This window comes from Terrapene carolina, unplaced genomic scaffold (genome assembly GCF_002925995.2).
Source record: "Terrapene carolina triunguis isolate 2854851 unplaced genomic scaffold, T_m_triunguis-2.0 Scaffold69, whole genome shotgun sequence".
Taxonomy (NCBI): Eukaryota; Metazoa; Chordata; order Testudines; family Emydidae; genus Terrapene; species Terrapene triunguis.
Genome location: NW_020664420.1, coordinates 3,667,986 through 3,686,528, shown reverse-complemented (window position 1 = coordinate 3,686,528; position 18,543 = coordinate 3,667,986). Strand labels below are relative to the sequence as shown.

Sequence of the window (18,543 nt, the reverse complement as noted above, 5' to 3'; positions counted from 1 at the left end):
CTCACTCTCCATTATCTCCTTCAAGTCTTCTGTCTTTACCACCTGCATCCATTTGCCTCCCCATATTTCCCTCTTATTCTGCTACATATTTTTCTCCTTCTCTGTCACGCCACATTTCCCTGTATCTGCTACTCAAATTCCTTTGATTCCTGACATTCTCCCTCCCTGTTGCTCCCAGCATTCCATTCTCAACACCTCCCACATTCTCCTGCTTATCCCTCAGATGGCAACTAACGTGGCCACCATGTTCCCTGAGCAGGCTACCTTCAGCCATTGGAAGCAATGAGGGCTGGTAGAGTCACTTCCAGTTAAAGGAACCTGGAGGCCATCTTGCTGCGGGCAGTCTGTGGCTTCAGTACACTGAAACTAAGTGAAGACAATCAATTTGTTAAGGGTACAACTTCACAAGACTGAAAGCAGGAATTAGAATGACAAGAATCCTTCAAAAAAATCCTTCAAAGCTGCAACTTTGTGAAAAAATCCTGAGAGCTGCAAAGACCATATATAGTCCCTTTCCTAGGGATCTTACTAACTAGGTTAATGAAAAGATGTGACAGCTAGAGGAAACAAATGAAAATGGGAGTGATGATGAGGAGGTGGCAGAGAAATAAGCACAAACACTAAGAACCTGATCCTATGAGGTGCTAAGGCATTCTCGTCACCCACAAAAGAGAGTTCTTTAATTGACAACGAGAGCAAAATATGAGAGTTGAGGTTAGCCAGCATCTCCCAAGAAATAGCCAAAAATTACCTAAATGAGGAACTGTAGGTTCCCAGGGTAATAGCTAAGAGATTATGATTACGCAGGATTGGTTAACCTTCAGCTGTGTGTGTTATCTGTGGATCCTTCCAGTAAATCCCCCAACATGTGCACCTGCTCAAATGTAATCTACAAATTAAACTGTACACCAGGGAGGTAGAGTACAGCTATACTCTCTGAGTATATTGGACAGTATGGTAGTCTTTGGACACAGCTTTTTAAAATTACATCTATATTTTCCATCCTTTCCATCCCAACAATGCAGAGTGCCTCAAATTATAAATCCTGAAGTATTCTTTTGCCAGGACCAGTCTCTCCTTCAAAGTCTTCACCAAAGCTGGAGGAAAACCTGAAGAAACCCGCTACAGGGTTATGACATCCAAAAGCCGGGACAACCCAAAGTTGAATTTTGCTCTCTCTATAAAGCATTACTGCAATGGAGAATGGGGGACAGGTAGAAAGCCAAGTGTGTTCAACGGAAGGAGTTTATTAATGGTGTCCTTGAGATTAGTTATTTGATTACTGCTCTGGATATTTGTGTGGAAGGCTGAAATGGTGTTGCTGAAATCAAATCCTGGTATGAATTACAAAATGGAAGAGATCTAGGAGACACTCCATCATGGCTAAACGTTATATGCATGACCACCATTCACTGGATTCAAACTTGCAATGTTTTCCATTTGTCTGAATATACAGCACTGAGCTTTTTCGAGATGATTAAAGAAATATGTTTGCCAAATAAGGGTCCCAGATCTTTTACAGGTTTCTCTCTCATCTTACAGGAAATTGCTGCTGCTTGGGTATGTTTTCATTTTAGAGGAAAATTCCTTTTATTTCTGAAGGAGATGGAGAGGAGCCTGTCTGAAGTTTCCCCCCTCCAGTTAGAGTATCAACAGTGCCCTAGCTGGTGTTATACAATCAATCAACATAACTCCATTTAAAGATAGGATAGTATCAGCTTGTACAGGCACTACTTAGTCCCTAGCACAGAAGGCGGGGTGGGAGGGGGCAGTCAATCTCATCTCCTCGTCCCCTCAAACATCTCTGCATAATAAAGGGATGGAGACCCAAACGGAAGAGATGCCTGGGGGAAGGTAGGGTTCCCTACTATTTTGAGGGCTGGGTTTACTCTCAACCTGGAAAAGTTTAACTCTTTTTGCTTATATTAGCTTATCAAGGTTCTCTAATGTTGAACAGGTTTTACTGCTTGTGGCAGCATTTTGTTTCTGCTCAGGCCTTTCCCCAGTTTGTAAGCATACAGCCAGGGAAGAACAACTTATAGAGAAGGGATGTTGAAGCACCTCTAACTTATTTCTACATTCCTATGTAAGGTCACAGAGATAAAGCAAGAACAGGCCCTACTGAGCAGGGGTGCCAATCTGGTGACAACTCAATGAATTTATGGAATATTTCTGGAAGCCCCCTTGCAATGGAAAGAAATGTATGTTTATTTATAAAAAATACCTTTAGCCAACTTCTTTGAAAATTCTAACTGGAAAGGATGAGAGCGTTTACAGATGTATATGCCCACACCGCACGAGCATGCTTTCATACACATCTCGAAAATAGAGTTGGTTAATATTAGAAACGGCAAATTTGACTATCAAAAGCTTTAAGCAAGAAAGTAACCATAAAAAAAACACCCAGCCCTTGATTAAAGGTACTTTCACTTCAAAAATCACAATTCGTAGCAGAGTGGGAAGGTTTCTTATTAATAAACGTTAGACTGTTTAGTGTCAGAAGCATGCACTCCCAAAACCAGGTGCTGACAAGCTTTGCCCTCTTGCTACTTACTTCCTCCATATGTTCCTTGTCAGGCTCCTATATTAAAGAAACTTGTTAATTAACCAACATGTTAAAGGACTGTAATTTCCAAATATTGAATTGGAATTTAATACCGTATTTTAATCAGAATTTTACCAAATGGGGAGTTGAGGGCACTCACTATCTCTCAAGAGAAGCTTATTGCATCACAGGGTCAGGTTGACAATGAATACAATCCCTCTACAATTCCCTTACTTGCTTCTGTTTCATGAATGCTTGGTTATATCCACAAACAAATAGGTGAGAAGAGCTCACCTCAGCTCAATCTAAGTGCCAGGAAAAGAAAATTTAAATGCATCAAAAGAAACAGACCAAAATAAACCTTATTGTGTCTTTTGAAACTTCAGCATCATACCACACAGCTATATTTTAAATGAATACCTAAACCAAATCCACCCAAGATATTGCTACTCTTTTCCTTTTAAATCAATACACAAAAGGAAGAAAAAAAAATCACATGCTTCTCCTTCACAATACATTGTCCTTAAAGGACAAAATACACTTGGCTATCAAAAGGCCAAGTTTCTTTTACTGAAACTAAATCTTTTTTAGATTTGCCAAATCATGTAATCCTATAAGATAAAAATAATTTTAGAGGTGGGTTGGTTTTTGTTGTTGTTTTTTTAGGGGCATCAAATAAAATATGCAGAAGAGAGCACAACGAGATCTTGAGCATAGTACTTCTAAATTAATTTCACATTTTACATGAGGATCTAATATAATTTAGGTCAAGAGATGTTTGCCTTACGACTGTTTTAGTTAAGCTTCTGAAAAGATCAGTAGATTCTTGAAGACTATTCCTCACCTTTTTTTTTTTTTTTTTTTTAAAGCCATTTCTTCAGCAAGGAAATTACACCTTCCAGAACATAAGTTAGTAGCTTTTTAGGGTTCAATCTTAGCTTGGCAGAAACTCATTTAGATAGACAAGGTGGGCAAGGTTTTATTGGACCAAGTTCTGTTGGTCGAATAAAAGATATTACTTGTCATCCACGTGGTCTCTGTAATATCCTGGGACCAACACAACAACAACATCACTGCATCTAAAAACTTAATTCAGTACACTTGCTATCATGGATCTCTGGACAAAGCTAAACGTTTTTGACAGCCTCAGACACTGGTAAGCAATCTAATATTAAATGATAACCAGGATTTTACTGAGGAATCTGAGGAAGAAATTGCGTTCAACTGCACCATGAAAGTACACCGCAATACTGCAGAAGAAATACATTTGCATCAAACAACTTGTGGGTTTTGTTTTGTACAAGTAGCTTTGATCATGATTCTGCATCTCAAACTCTTTACATTGCAGAATCAATTATCTAAATTATACTTCATGAACCAAAGCAAAAGTCTTCATAAAGGTTGAATTTCCTGGAGATACTAAAAAAAAAATCCTGGGATGGACAAAACATTAGAATTTACTAAGTCTCTAAAATGCTTTGAACAGCAGCTGAAAGTGCTCACTGCAGGAAGGAGGTCTCAGCATTTCTACCATGAGCCAAACAACTACTATGTAGGTCTTGAGGACACTACACAGGTCTTTCTTCTTCACTATGAAGCAATGATGCTGCAGGTCTGTACAGAAAAGTACATTTGATAACCACTGGGGAAAAAATCATCCTATTCCCCATGGTACTAAGGCTGGCTCTGTAGCCCAATATCAGCCTTCATTGCAACAAGTACAAGCGGTTTGTCCTTGCCTTAAAACCAAGCATTTTAACCTCACCCTATCCAGCCACTCTATTTTTGTGTCAACTGTCCCTATCACTCCACCAGCAATGCCAGCTTTGACAGCTCTCTTCTCCCACAAGCACCTGTGCACTTTCCCCTAGAACAGGGGTTCTCAACCTTTTTCTTTCTAACCCCTCTTCCCCAACATGCTACAGAAACTCCATGGCCCAGCTGTGCCACAACTTCTTTTTCTGCATATAAAAGACAGGACCAGCATTAGGGGGTAGCAAGTAGGGCAACTGCCCAGGGCCCCATGCCACGGGGAGCATCACGAAGCTACATTATAAATAAATAAATATATATATAAATAAATAAATTAATGGAGATATCCTATCTCCTAGAACTGGAAGGGACCTTGAAAGGTCATTGAGTCGAGTCAAGTCCAGCCCCCTGCCTTCACTAGCAGGACCAAGTACTGATTTTGCCCCAGAGCCCTAACTGGCCCCCTCAAGGATTGAACTCACAACCCTGGGTTTAGCAGGCCAATGCTCAAACCACTGAGCTATCCCTCCCCCCCTACTCAGTTGCTCAGTCTTCAGCTTTAGCCTCAGGTGGTAGGGCTTGGGTCCCAGGCTGAAGTCCTGCACAGCGGGGCTTTGACTTTCTGCCCTGGGTCCTAGCAAGTCTAACACAGCCATGCTTGACGGACCCCCTGAAATCTGACCACGGCCCCCCAGGGGGCCCCAGTCCCCTGGTTGAGGACCACTGCCCTAGAATACATAAGGGATGGAATGAATGGCACTGATCTACAGGATTATAAATCCAAACTTTGGTTTCTATGCTATGGTCTGTCAGTCATTTTTTGTGACAGATGTCTGATCTCTAGGTACTCAACAAAAAGACTCACCAACTCATTTCACATCAGATCAAACACCTATTAACTTTGGCCTGATGTCAGAGACCGATACCAAGTATGATGCATATGCCAAATACACTAAGAAATGCTGCTATATACATTTGAATGAGCTGGTACTGAAGTTACTTTTTATACTAGCCTTTCATCACAACAGATCTGGATTCAAATCTAGGTCAGGACCCTCATGAAAATGAGTACAACATTCACTTCTTTGATATTTGTCCATTTCACAAATTCTGTACATAAAATCAGCATAATATGCTGAACCGGTTAGAAGGAACCTAAGAATGGAATGATAGGGATACTGCAGTCTAGAATTAAAGTTCAAAAGAACATCTGTAGGAAAGTTTGAATCATACCTGTCCATAGTCAGTGATCCTAGTCAGCAGTTAGTTCTTACTTTCACGAGTATTCAAACTGAACACTGAAAATCCTACCATACAGCTAACCAATAGCAGGGAAAAAACTGCTATGAAATTTATCTTCATTGTTTACCAGCTTGACCTCTAAGCAATCAGCCATTTTAAACCAGTCAAACTGAAGATTGGCCTTAGGCTTCTGACGCCCTCTGTTCTGAAACCTTTTCCATGGGAATATTAGAAACATAACCTGACACACATTGGTACAAGTTCATGTGCTTAAGGCAGCTGATTTACTTGACAGTATTTCGAGGCTCTGGTCTCCAATATAACCTAACCTAAGTTACAAGCATTTGACAAGTCACAGACAGCAACTTTTTGAATTTAATTCTCCGAAGCTGAAATGTCATCACCTAGCTCCGTAAACTGCAGTTACTAATTTTTTTCCTGGTAAAGCTCAGGCTAAATTTTCTTTTCTAGAATTCGTCTGCTGACCATCTAGAATCACAGAAAAGGAACTGAGGAAGGGAAAATCCTATGTTGCACAGCCACCGTCTGAGCAGCTGAAAAGAAAGTTTAGAGAAGACACAGATTAAGGGGAAAAAAACATAGCCAGCTCTGAGGTTTCAAGTTTAATTTTGTACTGGGTATTTCTACAACCAAATCACTATGATCAAAACCAATACTCTCTTGTAACTTTCCCTTCATGTGTCCCCTCCTCCAAACAAGTCTATGAAGACAAGCATTATAGATAGGCCCTACCAAATTTATGGCCATGAAAAACACGTCACGGACCGTGAAATCTGGTCTTTTGTGTGCTTTTACCCTATCCTATACAGATTTCACGGGAGAGACTAGTGTTTCTCAAATGGGTGGTCCTGACCCAAAAGGGAGTTGGGGGGGCACAAGGCTATTTGGGGGGGGGCATAGTATTGTCACCCTTACTTCTGCGCTGCCTTCAGAGCTGGGTGGCCAGAAAGCGGCAGCTGCTGACTGAAGGCCAAGCTCTGAAGGCAGCAACGCAGAAGTAAGGGTGGCAATACCATACCATGCCAGCCTTACTTCTGCGCTGCTGCTGTCAGCGGCTCTGCCTTCAGAGCTGGGCTCTCAGTCAGCAGCTGCTGCTCTCCAGCTGCCCAGCTCTGAAGCCAGCTCCACCACCAACAGCACAGAAGTAAGGGTAGCAGTACTGCAACTCCCCCTACAATAACCTTGCAACCCCCCTACAACTCCCTTGTGGGTCAGGAACCCTACAATTACAACACTGTGAAATTTCAGATTTAAATAGCTGAAATCATGACATTTACAATTAATTATTAAAATTCTATGACTGTGAAATTGACCAAAATGGACCGCGAATTTGATAGGGCCTTAACTAGAGAGATGTCCTTCTGTCTTTGGATCCTCCTGTCCCGGATTTTAGAGCAAAACCCCTCTCTCTCCAAATATAGACAAACCTTCTCTTAAGATTCTAACCAAGTTCATTTGTATTTGATTATTTCCCAGTGGTGAAAGCCTCCCTGGGCTGACACTAAACCACTGCTGGGATTTCCAAACAGACATAGCTCAGTAGGTCATCTCCCAGGGGCACTACTGGAGCAGTGTGTGTCATGGCTACACCCACCGAGCACCAGATGATCTGTACCCCACCCTTCAGCACAAAAGCATCTAATCCCGGGAGCTACAAGTGGCTCTTTTATGTGCTGCAAAGAGCCACAGGAGACACAGGATAATTAAATCAGTGTTTTAATTATTAACTAAAGTGATTAACCAATCAGGATGCTTTTACTGCTATTGACCAATTGTAGTTGATAAAATAATAATACTTGGTCAGTCATTGTGCTGTGAAAATAATATATAATTTATATATAAACTAAATATTTCCCCTGTCATCAGGGCCGGCGCACCCCATTAGGTCGCCTAGGGTGCTACAATTTTGGGGGCGGCGAATGCAGCGGTATTTCGGCGGCAGGACCTTCCGCCGCCTCTGTGGGGGGCGGCAGAAAAGCTGGCAGCGCTCCTGCCTATCATACTGTTTAAATATGAATATATAATAAATGAAACAATGAATTCACACTACTGTGGCTCTTTTGGGTAATCTTGATTGCTAATTTGTCTCCTGAAACACTGCGGTCTGAGCATCACTGATCTAGTCAATCACTTCAACCCATGCAAAACTGCTTCTTACTGTCTTGTGTCTATTTTACCTGAAAGTAGATCTGTAGAGTAGCCACACTAATTTTCCTTTGGCCCAAAAGGTAAAGTAAAAGGCATACATCAATGTTGTATAAGGTCAATCATTATAGCAGGTCAAATGTAATCCTAATGAGCCAATTTGGTTCCCTACTTTCCTTCCCCACAATACATCACTGATTATCTACATAAACAGAATTCAGGATGTCCACAGACATTTACCCCTTCAGAAACTATATCAGTCATAAACGGCTTAAAATAAACAATTAGAAAGGCTGCCAAGTGTTGTGAAAAAAGAAATATGTTCTCTTTAGATGAAAATGGAAGATGAATCCTAGCTTACCCTGAAGGACTGAATGCTTTCACTGATGTTATTAAGGACAAGGTGGTGGTATGATCAGGCAATTTCATTCAGTTGATAGGAGTAGTGATATGGGTAGAGGGGAGGGAAAGTGGAAGAAGTGAAAATTTAGCAGCAAAGCTTTCATTTTAAAGCAATAAACCAACCTATCACTCCTAAGGTAGAATTATTTAATTGTAATGTCCTAATGTCATTACTATTAAACAGAGCACTAAAATGTTCCACTCTCTGCATATAGATTACTGAGGGAAGGGAATGGAGCTTGCTTTGCCAACAATCCCCCGGGGGGAGTAACTTCACAGCTTTCAGCCATGCTGACAGTTTCTGAAGCAACTTTCAAACATTTCACGTTAGCGCGATGACATGGCTCTCCATTACCAAACTGAATGCTTGCCATGGTTTCATCAACCTGAAAAGGTTATGTATGAAACATTTTCTTTCCACAGCAGAATGGGAGTTTCAACAATGTCCAAAACCTACACGAGCGTGACTGAATTCTTCACATGGATCAACGAAGTGCTGGTCAGAAAAGTGTCAAGAAATAAAAAGGATTTTCCTTCAAATGGAAAGCAGCTCCTTCAGCTGTATTTTTTTTTTTTAAGTAATAATTCATTTGGAGGATTTCAGCCTGGTCTCTAGTGTCAGACAATCAATCATCATCATAAGACCATCATAGATGATCATAAATCAGTCCAGTACTTTAACTGCAAACATATTATAGAAGTCAATGAGGATGACTTTGGAACACAGCGTAAACAGATACTATGCCTACATTTAACCAACACTATTAATTGCTCATTTTAACGAATATTCAAATTCTCTTTTACATACAACGATACAAGATCACTAATTGCTCATTAACTGCTAAATAGGTTATAAGAACCACTGAAAGTCTGTTTTACTCAAGCAGCTGCTTGAATTTAAGAATGCCATAGCACAGATTAATCCATTTGCCTAGGGCACACCTGAGTAAGTGAGAACTCTTTTCCACCATCCAGAAACCCTAGTCAATTGAATTCACAGCAGGTACAATAGGTAAAGTTACAGGAGCACAGCACCAATCTACCTCTGCCACTGCAAAGCTGAATCTAAGCACAATTGAACAGGAGGGGGAGAAAGACACAGAAAGAAAAGGCAACCTGCTATTCCAAAAATAAAAAAAGATAAATAGCAGCTTTATTTGGTGGAAAAAATTGCCCTCTTGGTAGCCGACTGGAGTTACAATGCTACACCACAGATGGAGGAAAATATGAATTTTGTATATTGAGGCACATGAACTGTGTGACAACAAGATAAATGATTGTCAAAGGGGAAAAAATATAGGATTGGTATCTGAACTGTTAAACACGGACTACGAGAGGTTGATTGCCCTCAGCACCTAAGCAGATTGGGCCTTTGCTAGAGCATGGGGAATGATTGCCTTCTGTGTGCCATTCATAAATCAGGACTTGGTAAAAGTTATTTTGAGTGCTCTGCATATGGTTTCAAAGTTAGCCATAAAGGAGCGTAACCACTGAGCAATTAAGTATACAACATTGTGGGTTTTGGTCACAACTACCAACATTGTTTATTATGGAACATGGAAGTAGTACGGGTTTGTTTTGCCAGGACATTGCTAAGAAGGTAGAGTTCAGGTACCTTGGGTGCCCTGTTTGAAAAGTGCAGCCTTGTCTCCCGTGTTTCTTGGATTTATACCACTTATGTCTAACATTCTTGAAAAGTAATGTGTACTCACAATGCCCATATTAGTCTGCAACCTTAAAGAATATCCCACCCAACAGAAAAAAAATTAAGTGTTTTGTTTGTTTTGGTGGTTTTTTTAATTGTCAAAAACTGCCGGAGAGGAGCCCTGTTTTTCTGCAAATTTTAGGAAGTCCATAAGAAAATAGGCACAACCCAGTACACCTTAGACAGTCAGGTGAAAAAAATGCTGCCTAGTCTGCTAGCCACAAAATCTCTTGCTGACCACATTCACTGCAGACTTTCTAATATCATTTGAGAACAAAACAAAAAAAACCAAAATCTCCTGCAAATATCTGTAAATCTTCAGGGTCAGTGCTCTTCAGCACATCCTGGAGGGTGCAGAGCTGTGTACTGCCAATGTTTTGGCTTCCTTATGTATTTGGGACTTGCCCTCGTGTGAGCAGGAAGGGGGACAAAGCGGTTGGCACAAAGCTTGGAAGTGGCATGTCAGCAGAGTACAGAAGTAGCTATGCCAACATAAAAAGAAAAACGCCAAACTAAACAAGTCCTAAGTGTTGTGGAAAAACAAAACCTTGTAGATATAAATGCAGGAATAAAGGAGTACAACATTTCACTACATTAAAACAATTCACCATACCAAAACAGAAAATTAAGATCATATGCACTTAGTTTCTTCCTATGCTAAATCTAAACACAATGGAATGTCTTCCCCAATGCAATACAAAAAAAAACCCCTCAAGACTTGATGAAATATTCCATGCTCGGTCAATTTTCCTAGAATCCAATAAGGAATATGTTCAATAGAAGGCTATATAGTGTTGATTCTAAACAAAATTAGTATTAAGATTGTCAGGCAGTAATTATATTGCTTTTGTTCCCATTCCAAAAAGAAAACCATTACAACAACAAAAAAGCAGCATCTCAAGCTCTCTGCGGATCAGAGTATCCTCTTACTGTTCTTGAAATTCAACCTTGCTCACGTTATAGTGACCTGTTGGCCATAAATGAGCAGATTATAATGAGTTTTCTATTAGAAACTCAAGGTACACAGAGTTTAAATGAAAGTTAATCTATTGCCATCATAAATCTCTAGAAGAGGAAAGAGATTTATAGCACTAGAACTTCCCTATCACAGACTTTCCTGGCACAATTATAAAGGCGTCTGGCTGCCTTGAAAAGCTAGGAGACAATCACCAACTTTTTAAATCTGACCTAAGTCTATTTATTAAAATAGTTGAACTATTAAGTGAGCATGGCCTACATTTGCTACAAGAAGGTGGAGTGATAGGCTAATCAACAAAATAGTTCATGATTGAACGCAGACTGACCAATTACAGAAATCATCCTTTAAGTTCTCAAAGAGGCAAGCATCACGGGACTTCCCTGACCAGAGCATATTGATGTCAGTGATCCCTGGTGATCCACCAATGCTTGCATAGCCATAGAAAAATAGCCCTGTTGATGTACTCTCTGGCAAGGGACTCTGGTGCCAAAACAGAGATATACATGCCGTCTATCGCTCCACTGCGGTTCAGGGACCCACTACTGCAAATCCACCTACTATGTCCTGCACATTGCCAAGAGTCACATTCCTGTGTAGCAGAGGCAATTAATGGCCCTGCACACTTTCATGACAATGGCTCCCACAGCGGATTTTCCAACTCCAGAATGATTTGGTAGCAATCTGGCATTGCAAGTTTCCGCAGCGCAATCGCCACTCGCTTCTCCACTGTCAGTGCAGCTCTCGTTCTGGTGTCCCTAGGCCGGAGGTCTGGGACAAGCTAGGCACACAGATCGAGGAATGTGGCCTTGCGCATCCAAAAGTTTTGCAGCCACTGCTCATCATCTCAAGCCTGCATTACGATGCAGTCCCACCAGTCAGTGCTCGTTTCTCGGGCCCAGAAGCAGCGCTCCACCACCTGCAGTTGCTCCGTGACCATCAACAACAACCTTGAATTCGTTCTCGCTACGTTCCACAGCAATCTGTCCTCCGAAAAATCTTCATGATTGCATTATTCTTGTGGCTCTGCAAATACCAGAGAATCATGCGCCCTTGCTTGCAACGCTTAGGACAATAGTGTAGAGCTGTGCAGGCTCCATGCCTCTGTCAGACATGACAGATAATGAGGAGAACCATGAGAGTTCATTGGATTTTGAAAAAAGATGCCAAAATTATGGGATATAGAGGACCTGGATTAAGACACTTGCATGCTGGGAAGTTAACCCCTTGCTCCCAGTAACCTCTGTGCAACTTGTTTTGGCCTCGCCATGCTTTGCCAAAACTTCCCAAAAGACAGTGGCCGCTTGCACACTGGGATACCTACCCAAACTGCACTGCACTGTGCATCAACACAAATGCTCTGGGGGAGCAAGCACAGCGCTGATGCAAGGACACAAACATGCACACGCACAAGCAATATATAAACTGGGGCATCTTTCTGCCAAAGTAACTTGCGTCAAACGAACTTTGTAGTGTAGACGTGGCCTAAGATTTTCATATTTAGAAGACCACTACTGAAGAATGGCTACAGAAGTTACATGGAAATCTCTTAAAATACAAGCTCATTAAAATAATTCTTACTGAAACTGAAGAGTTCAGCATTTTGGTCTCCCCTGAGCACTTTCAAGGCATGCTCATGAATTCCTTACAGAAGACTGGGGTGTTCAGTATGATGTGGCCAGATATTAACTTTTATACTTTGATCTACAGTTTAATAGGGAGAAATGCTACAGTGCACCAATAATCCCTTATAGTTAAATGAGAAGGTAAATATCTTTAAAAGCAGGATAACTAATGTCAGAAAATGGCACGCAAAGCAGGTCTTCCATACGGGGCTTCTATATTATAGATGCAAGCAACCTTAAAGATCTAACTGATGAACTGTTACATTACCTTAGCCAATCGGCTCATCTGATCTTCTGAGAGAGTGCTGCTGGTCCTCCCGGGAGTTTTGGTGGGCTCTGAGCCATCAGCTTCTACATTGGGCCAGACTTTCAAGTCATGCATTCCTTGACGAAACATACTATAAGAAAGATGCAGCACCACTTTAGTAAGTTGCAAATACCACAGCCATCAGTATCCAAGTACAATGATAGTACTCCCACATTCCTTTTGCCAAACTTTCAGAATCACACTGCCATGCATTATTTAACTGACCTGCAAAGTGCATAGTAACTCATATTTTAGGTGGCCTTCATTTTCAGTGACACGTACAGTTTAAAAATAAATGAATAAGATTCTAGTCATGGTAAGTGAAAAAAATTGTCAATTCCCAAAGTCAATGGGGTGGCACAGGTGTAAACTGAAGGCAGGATTTGGCCTTCGATTTTTATTACCAGTGACGATGCATGAGGCAGTAAGAATGCCACCTGGTTTACAGATTATGCTGCTGACTTTAAAGAGCAGGCACTTAGGAACAAATATCTTTTCTACTTGTAAACTGAGCAAGTGTGCTCTGAAAGTCAGTAAAGACAAATATGGAACCCCTCAATGCCATTTGCACAAAATGTTGTATGTGGTGTTGTTGTAGCCATGTCAGTCCCAGGATATTAGACAGACAAGGTGGGTGAAGTAATATCTTTTATTGGATCAACTTCTGTTGGTGAGAGACACAAATTTGGATCTTACACAGAGATCTTCTTCACGTTTCCCAGACCTTAAGAGCTGCTCTGAGTAAGCTCGAAAGCTTGTCTCTCTCACCAGCAGAAGCTGGTCCAATAAAAGATATTACCTCATCCACCTTGTCTAATTTTCACAAAATGACTTTTTAGACATGCACAGGTTCCACAATGATGAGCACAACAAAGGCTAGGTAGTCCAGAGCCACATACCAATGAACACCCAAAACTCGGACTCCTGGCATATATGGGTTGACTCTCTGCATTTCAGCTGGGATTTTTAACAGACTCCTAAGGGAATTAGGTACAGAACTCCCACTGATTGTCAGTCACAGCTGGTTGTCTAGTTCCCTTAGGCACCTTTGACGATCCCTCTCTTCCTGAATTAGTTTTACCTTATACTAATACTGCATAGACCGGTATTTTGCATTTCTTATCCTTTTAAACAAACAAAAAAGACTAGTCCTTATTTTACGATAAACTCTGGTTGAGACAAGTGTACTGGTGCTTATCAATGTCATTACAACACTGAAAGAGCACATGCCAGCCAAATGTTGATGATCTGTTCACACTTCAAACTAAGCACATATTTCCATACCTATATAAACATGCAGTGCAGACAGTTGCTAATATATGAACCTACTGGAGTACATGATTTGAAGTGTTCTCAGCACTTGCAATTTTAAAATTTAAGAGCTTTCAGAACTTTCAGCCTAAAGGCTTGTCTCCTTTAGGGACTTTTGAACCAAAATAGCTACATCTTTGCAACACTCCAGGGCAGATCAGTTGCATGAGTGTAAAGCAGGGCAAGTCACATTTGTACAAGCACTGCTTTATACCATTGCAGCAATATAGCAACATCAATGCATCACTCCCTAATATGCCCATTGATTCTTATTACTGTGCACAAATGCAGTTCAAACTATTATTTTATGATACCATGCAAGGAAAAGAAACATACCCATATTTTCCAAAGAGCGAGACTGTTGTTCCCCCTACTGGAACTGCTTTACCTGGCCCATACACATCCCAAATTGTCAGAGCCACTTGTGCATTGCGGGGCAAGTCAGGATACTTCACAGGCAATTTTAGCCATTCATTCCAACTGAGGAGAGAAACTCACTGTTAGTTATGAGCTTCATATTTCAAATGGTTCTATTTTATACTCCATACAGGTATTTTTCCCTAATATTTAAACTTTGACGGTATGGCTGAATATGGTCATTTGGCCTCTGGCCCTGTACACACTTACACACGTGTAAGTGTTTGCAGGATGAGAGCCAAAGAGAACATATTCAAAATTCATAACTGAACTCTGTTGATGGGAATAAAACAGCCTTGCAAAATTGTCATGAACATTTACAGGCCCAGACCAAAAAATAAAAATAAAATAAAATGCAACTCAGCCACACTTAACCAACTGAATAGAAAAAAGGCACGAATACACCTCTACCCCGCCATAACGCGGTCCTCGGGAGCCAAAAAATCTTACTGCGTTATAGGTGAAACCGTGTTATATCGAACTTGCTTTGATCCGCCGGAGTGCGCAGCCGCAGCCCCACCCCCCCTAGAGTGCTGCTTTACCGCGTTATATCCGAATTCATGTTATATCGGGGTAGAGGTGTACACACATTTTAGGCATGCCTCAAAAATAGCTAACTAAAGTTACTTCACTAACAATAATAATTATTAAACGTCAGGAGTGCTACTCTGAAAAAAATCAAATTAAAAAACACCAATTGTCACTCTTAAAATTTCCTTTATAACTGACAATTACAAAGATATATTAGGATGTGTAAAATAAAGCTATCTGAAACACAGAATTTTTGGCTTCTCTAAACTGGTGAAAACAGTTTCATTGAAGGAGATATTTCAAGCAGAACACAAATGAGGATTTCTGCCCTTTTCTCCATAAGCAAATGGAAATTGCTTGGCTTGATGTAGTTTCCACTATGTAGTTATGATTTGCAAATGAGATACATTTTGACATTTCCTTTGTACCACAACGGGATATACTGCTTGGATTTCCTAGCAAATAAAACATGTATGCTACTTGTTATACCAAACAATCAAATCACTGTTCACCTTGCTTTTGCAGAGATTTTACGGCCAAAAGGCCCCACTATGATATTCTATCCTAACTTCCTGTATATGCTGTTCCTTTGCCTGATCGCTCACCTCCTCACACTTCATTTGTTTTTCTCCACTTGTTCTCTAGCCATACGTTAGGGCTGTAAGCTATTTGAGGTAAAGAGTATCTTTTGATTGTGTGTGTGTACTGTACTCAGCACAATGGAGCTCTGACTGGACTTCCTAGGCACTACCACAGTACAAATAATATTAACCGTATTAAGAATCAAAAATGTGAAGAAAACATCCCCAGACTATTGATTAATATTTTCTCTTTTATAATTTGTAAATTTTAGAAAAGCCACAACATATATTAATGTAGTTCAATGTCCAAGTACCTATGATGTATATGAAATACAATGTAGTCACTTACTTCCATCTAGTGCTAAAAGCTTTGTAGGAAGTCCTAACTGGAAGAGCAAGAGGTTTCCCTTCTGCAAACACTTGGCAAGTTACATACAAGTCAGAACAGGTCTCCTGGTATAATCCCGAGAACTTCAGCATAGGGTCTTCCAAAACAGCTTTGTAACTCTTCTGTTCTCTTTTCCCTTCCAGACTTCCTCTAAATTTAAAAAAAAAAAGTGTGATTAAACCAGAATTTTAAGTAACCCAGTTCTGCCTAGTTCATATGTGTTAACAGTAAAAGCCAACTTCATTTTAAATACACACAGTACTGGGGAGTGGAATGGGATTTTTATTGAAATTATTAAGCACAGAGGCTGGCTATCTTTGTCTTGCAATCATTAATTGTACTGGATTACTATTTTTCAGAGAGAAATGTCATCTAACTATGTGAGAAGGATTCAGAAATTCAGTGACGTGACCGATGAATTTAGCTTATTTTTTAAAATTGATTATTTAATGTAATGTATTATGTATCTTAGCAGAGAAATCAGTGAAGTTTCTTCCACTGACTGAAGTGGGGCATTGCAGGGCTCCCTGCTGGAGCCCCCAAATCACCCTAGTGTGACAGCCAGAGCTGTGAACCCCATGTGGGCTCAATTTTACAACAGGGAGCCTACCAACAAAGCAATTCACATTCTTGTTAGTTTCACTAGCCAACATGGAACTCACAGCTGGAACTGTGAAACAGACAAGAATGTCAATTTCCGTCCTGGTACCCTCCCTGCTGTGAAATTCAGCCCCTAGGCTCATAACTGGGCTGTCACCCAGCTGTGAGCTCTGCACCAGAGGTGGGGGGACAGCTGTGTGCCCAGTGCCTGCTCATTTTCAAAGGAGGGAGCCTACTAGCTGTGAAACTGACATTCTTGTCAGTTTTAGCTAGAGCTGTGACCCCCACACTGCTGCTCTGAGCCAAAGGCAGCCGTGAAACTCACAAAAATGAAAACCAAGGTGAGTAAGGCAGTGTCTACATGGACACTGTGTTGCCCTAGCTACACTGACATAAGCACTATGCCTCTCATGGAGGTGGAGTTATTATGTTGGTGTAGCAGGCCACTCACTTCAGTGGAAGCAGCATTTTAGCGTAGACACTGACATAACTAGGTTGACGTAAGCTGCCTTACCGTGACCTAACTCTGTAGTGCAGACCAAGCCTAAGTTATGAACATACGTAAGTGTTTACAGCATCCAGGCCTGACTGTCTATACCGAATGTGCAAAGTGTTATCAAACGAACAAGGCGAACAAGATGGGGTGGGGGGAAAGAAAGGGGAGAGATGTTCTCCCCCTTCTAATATTAAGTGTTAATGGTGACACAAGCAGGTTATCAGGCACAGTAGCATTAAGCTGCTAATGCACCTTTATCAGCTGACCTGTTCAGACAGTGTTTTTACCAGGTTAAGACTAACCGCAAAGAAACGTTTCTATGGTTTTCTGAAGGAAACCAGACAGTTTTGAGCCAGCGGCTATTACCCAGCAGCGCCTGACACCCAACCCTGCTGCAGCAGTGAGACCCTGAAGGTGAAACTGCCTGGGCTGAGCATGACTGCCCCAGCGAAGAGACCCGCTGGACAGGAGCAGGGCAAGTCCCTGGGGTCCCCAGCTCCATTGCAGGGAACACTGCGATCGGACCCAAAGCCAGTGCCAGGCCCCCTGTGAACCAACAGAGCCCCCTTTGTAGGTGCAGGGCCAGGGCCCTGGGCCAACCCAGCTCCCTCCATCGCCCCGTCCCGACCACGCTGGGACAGGGCAAACCCCGGGCCCAGCTTCCCTCCCCCCCGCCTCTCCAAGGGGAGCCCTAACCCAGCCCTTCCCCCACCGTCTCCATGATGGGCTGCGTCCCCCTCCCTTCCTGAGGTGCCCCCTTCACCTACCTGCCCCGAAAGATCCTACCTCCCCCTCAGCCGGGGGGGGGCAGCCCCGAGTCCCCTCCCCCCACTGCCAGCTGGGGGTGGAGGGCAGCCCCGAGTCCCCCACCACCCCCAAGCAGGGGGGAAGGGGCGAGCCCTGCCCCCCAGCCCGGCCGCCCCTCCCCTCACTCACATCTTCAGCTGCACGTTGATGTCCAGGTCGCAGCTATACACGTAATAGAACTTCTCGGCCTCCCCCATGGCTGCTCCAGGGGCGCCCCAGCTGCAGCCGCCGGAGCCCTCAGTCAGTACCTCCGACCCCTGACCCCGGCGGCTCCGCCAATCCCAGCATGCTCCGCCGCCATCTTGCTTAGGGGGACGCCGGCGCCGCAGGCCGGAAGAGCTGCCGCAGCCCCGGCATCAGTTCTTTACCAAGATGGCCGCCCTGGGTGAGTGCGATTACCAAGATGGCCGCGCCCTCCAATGTCTTCACTAAGATGGCTGCCCCTATGGTATTGGAAAGCAAGATGGCTCCCCCCATGCTACGGACGCCAAGATGGCCGCCTCCTTGCGCCAGCCCAGCCTCGATGGCTGTCCCCATAGTATTACAACCAAGATGGCCGCCTCCTGTGGCATAGCTGCCAAGATGGCTGCTCCCTGTTGTGACTATGGGTGCCACCTGTCCAGGTTTTCACAGGGTTGCCCCTCTATTGAGATAGCTGTCCTGGGAGATCTGCCTGGGTCCAGTGCACACTC

At 42.4% G+C, this 18,543-nt stretch overlaps 1 protein-coding gene across 3 annotated transcripts in view; it reads right to left on the bottom strand.

Moving 5' to 3' along the window:
- Window positions 1-18,100, bottom strand: part of PIK3C3 (phosphatidylinositol 3-kinase catalytic subunit type 3) — a 147,294-nt gene extending 129,194 nt beyond the window's left edge. For 2 of the 3 annotated variants that reach the window (XM_026649295.2, XM_026649297.2), the window contains exons 1-5: window positions 17,981-18,100; window positions 15,910-16,098; window positions 14,368-14,511; window positions 12,682-12,811; window positions 2,555-2,581 (exon numbers count right to left, since the gene is read on the bottom strand). In XM_026649295.2, the coding sequence (XP_026505080.1) occupies window positions 2,555-2,581; window positions 12,682-12,811; window positions 14,368-14,511; window positions 15,910-16,098; window positions 17,981-18,048 (558 nt within the window). In that variant the 5' untranslated portion in view covers window positions 18,049-18,100. The remainder of the gene's footprint in view (window positions 1-2,554; window positions 2,582-12,681; window positions 12,812-14,367; window positions 14,512-15,909; window positions 16,099-17,980) is intronic. The other variant, XM_026649296.2, reaches the window with a different exon arrangement.
- Window positions 18,101-18,543: the final 443 nt, after the last annotated feature.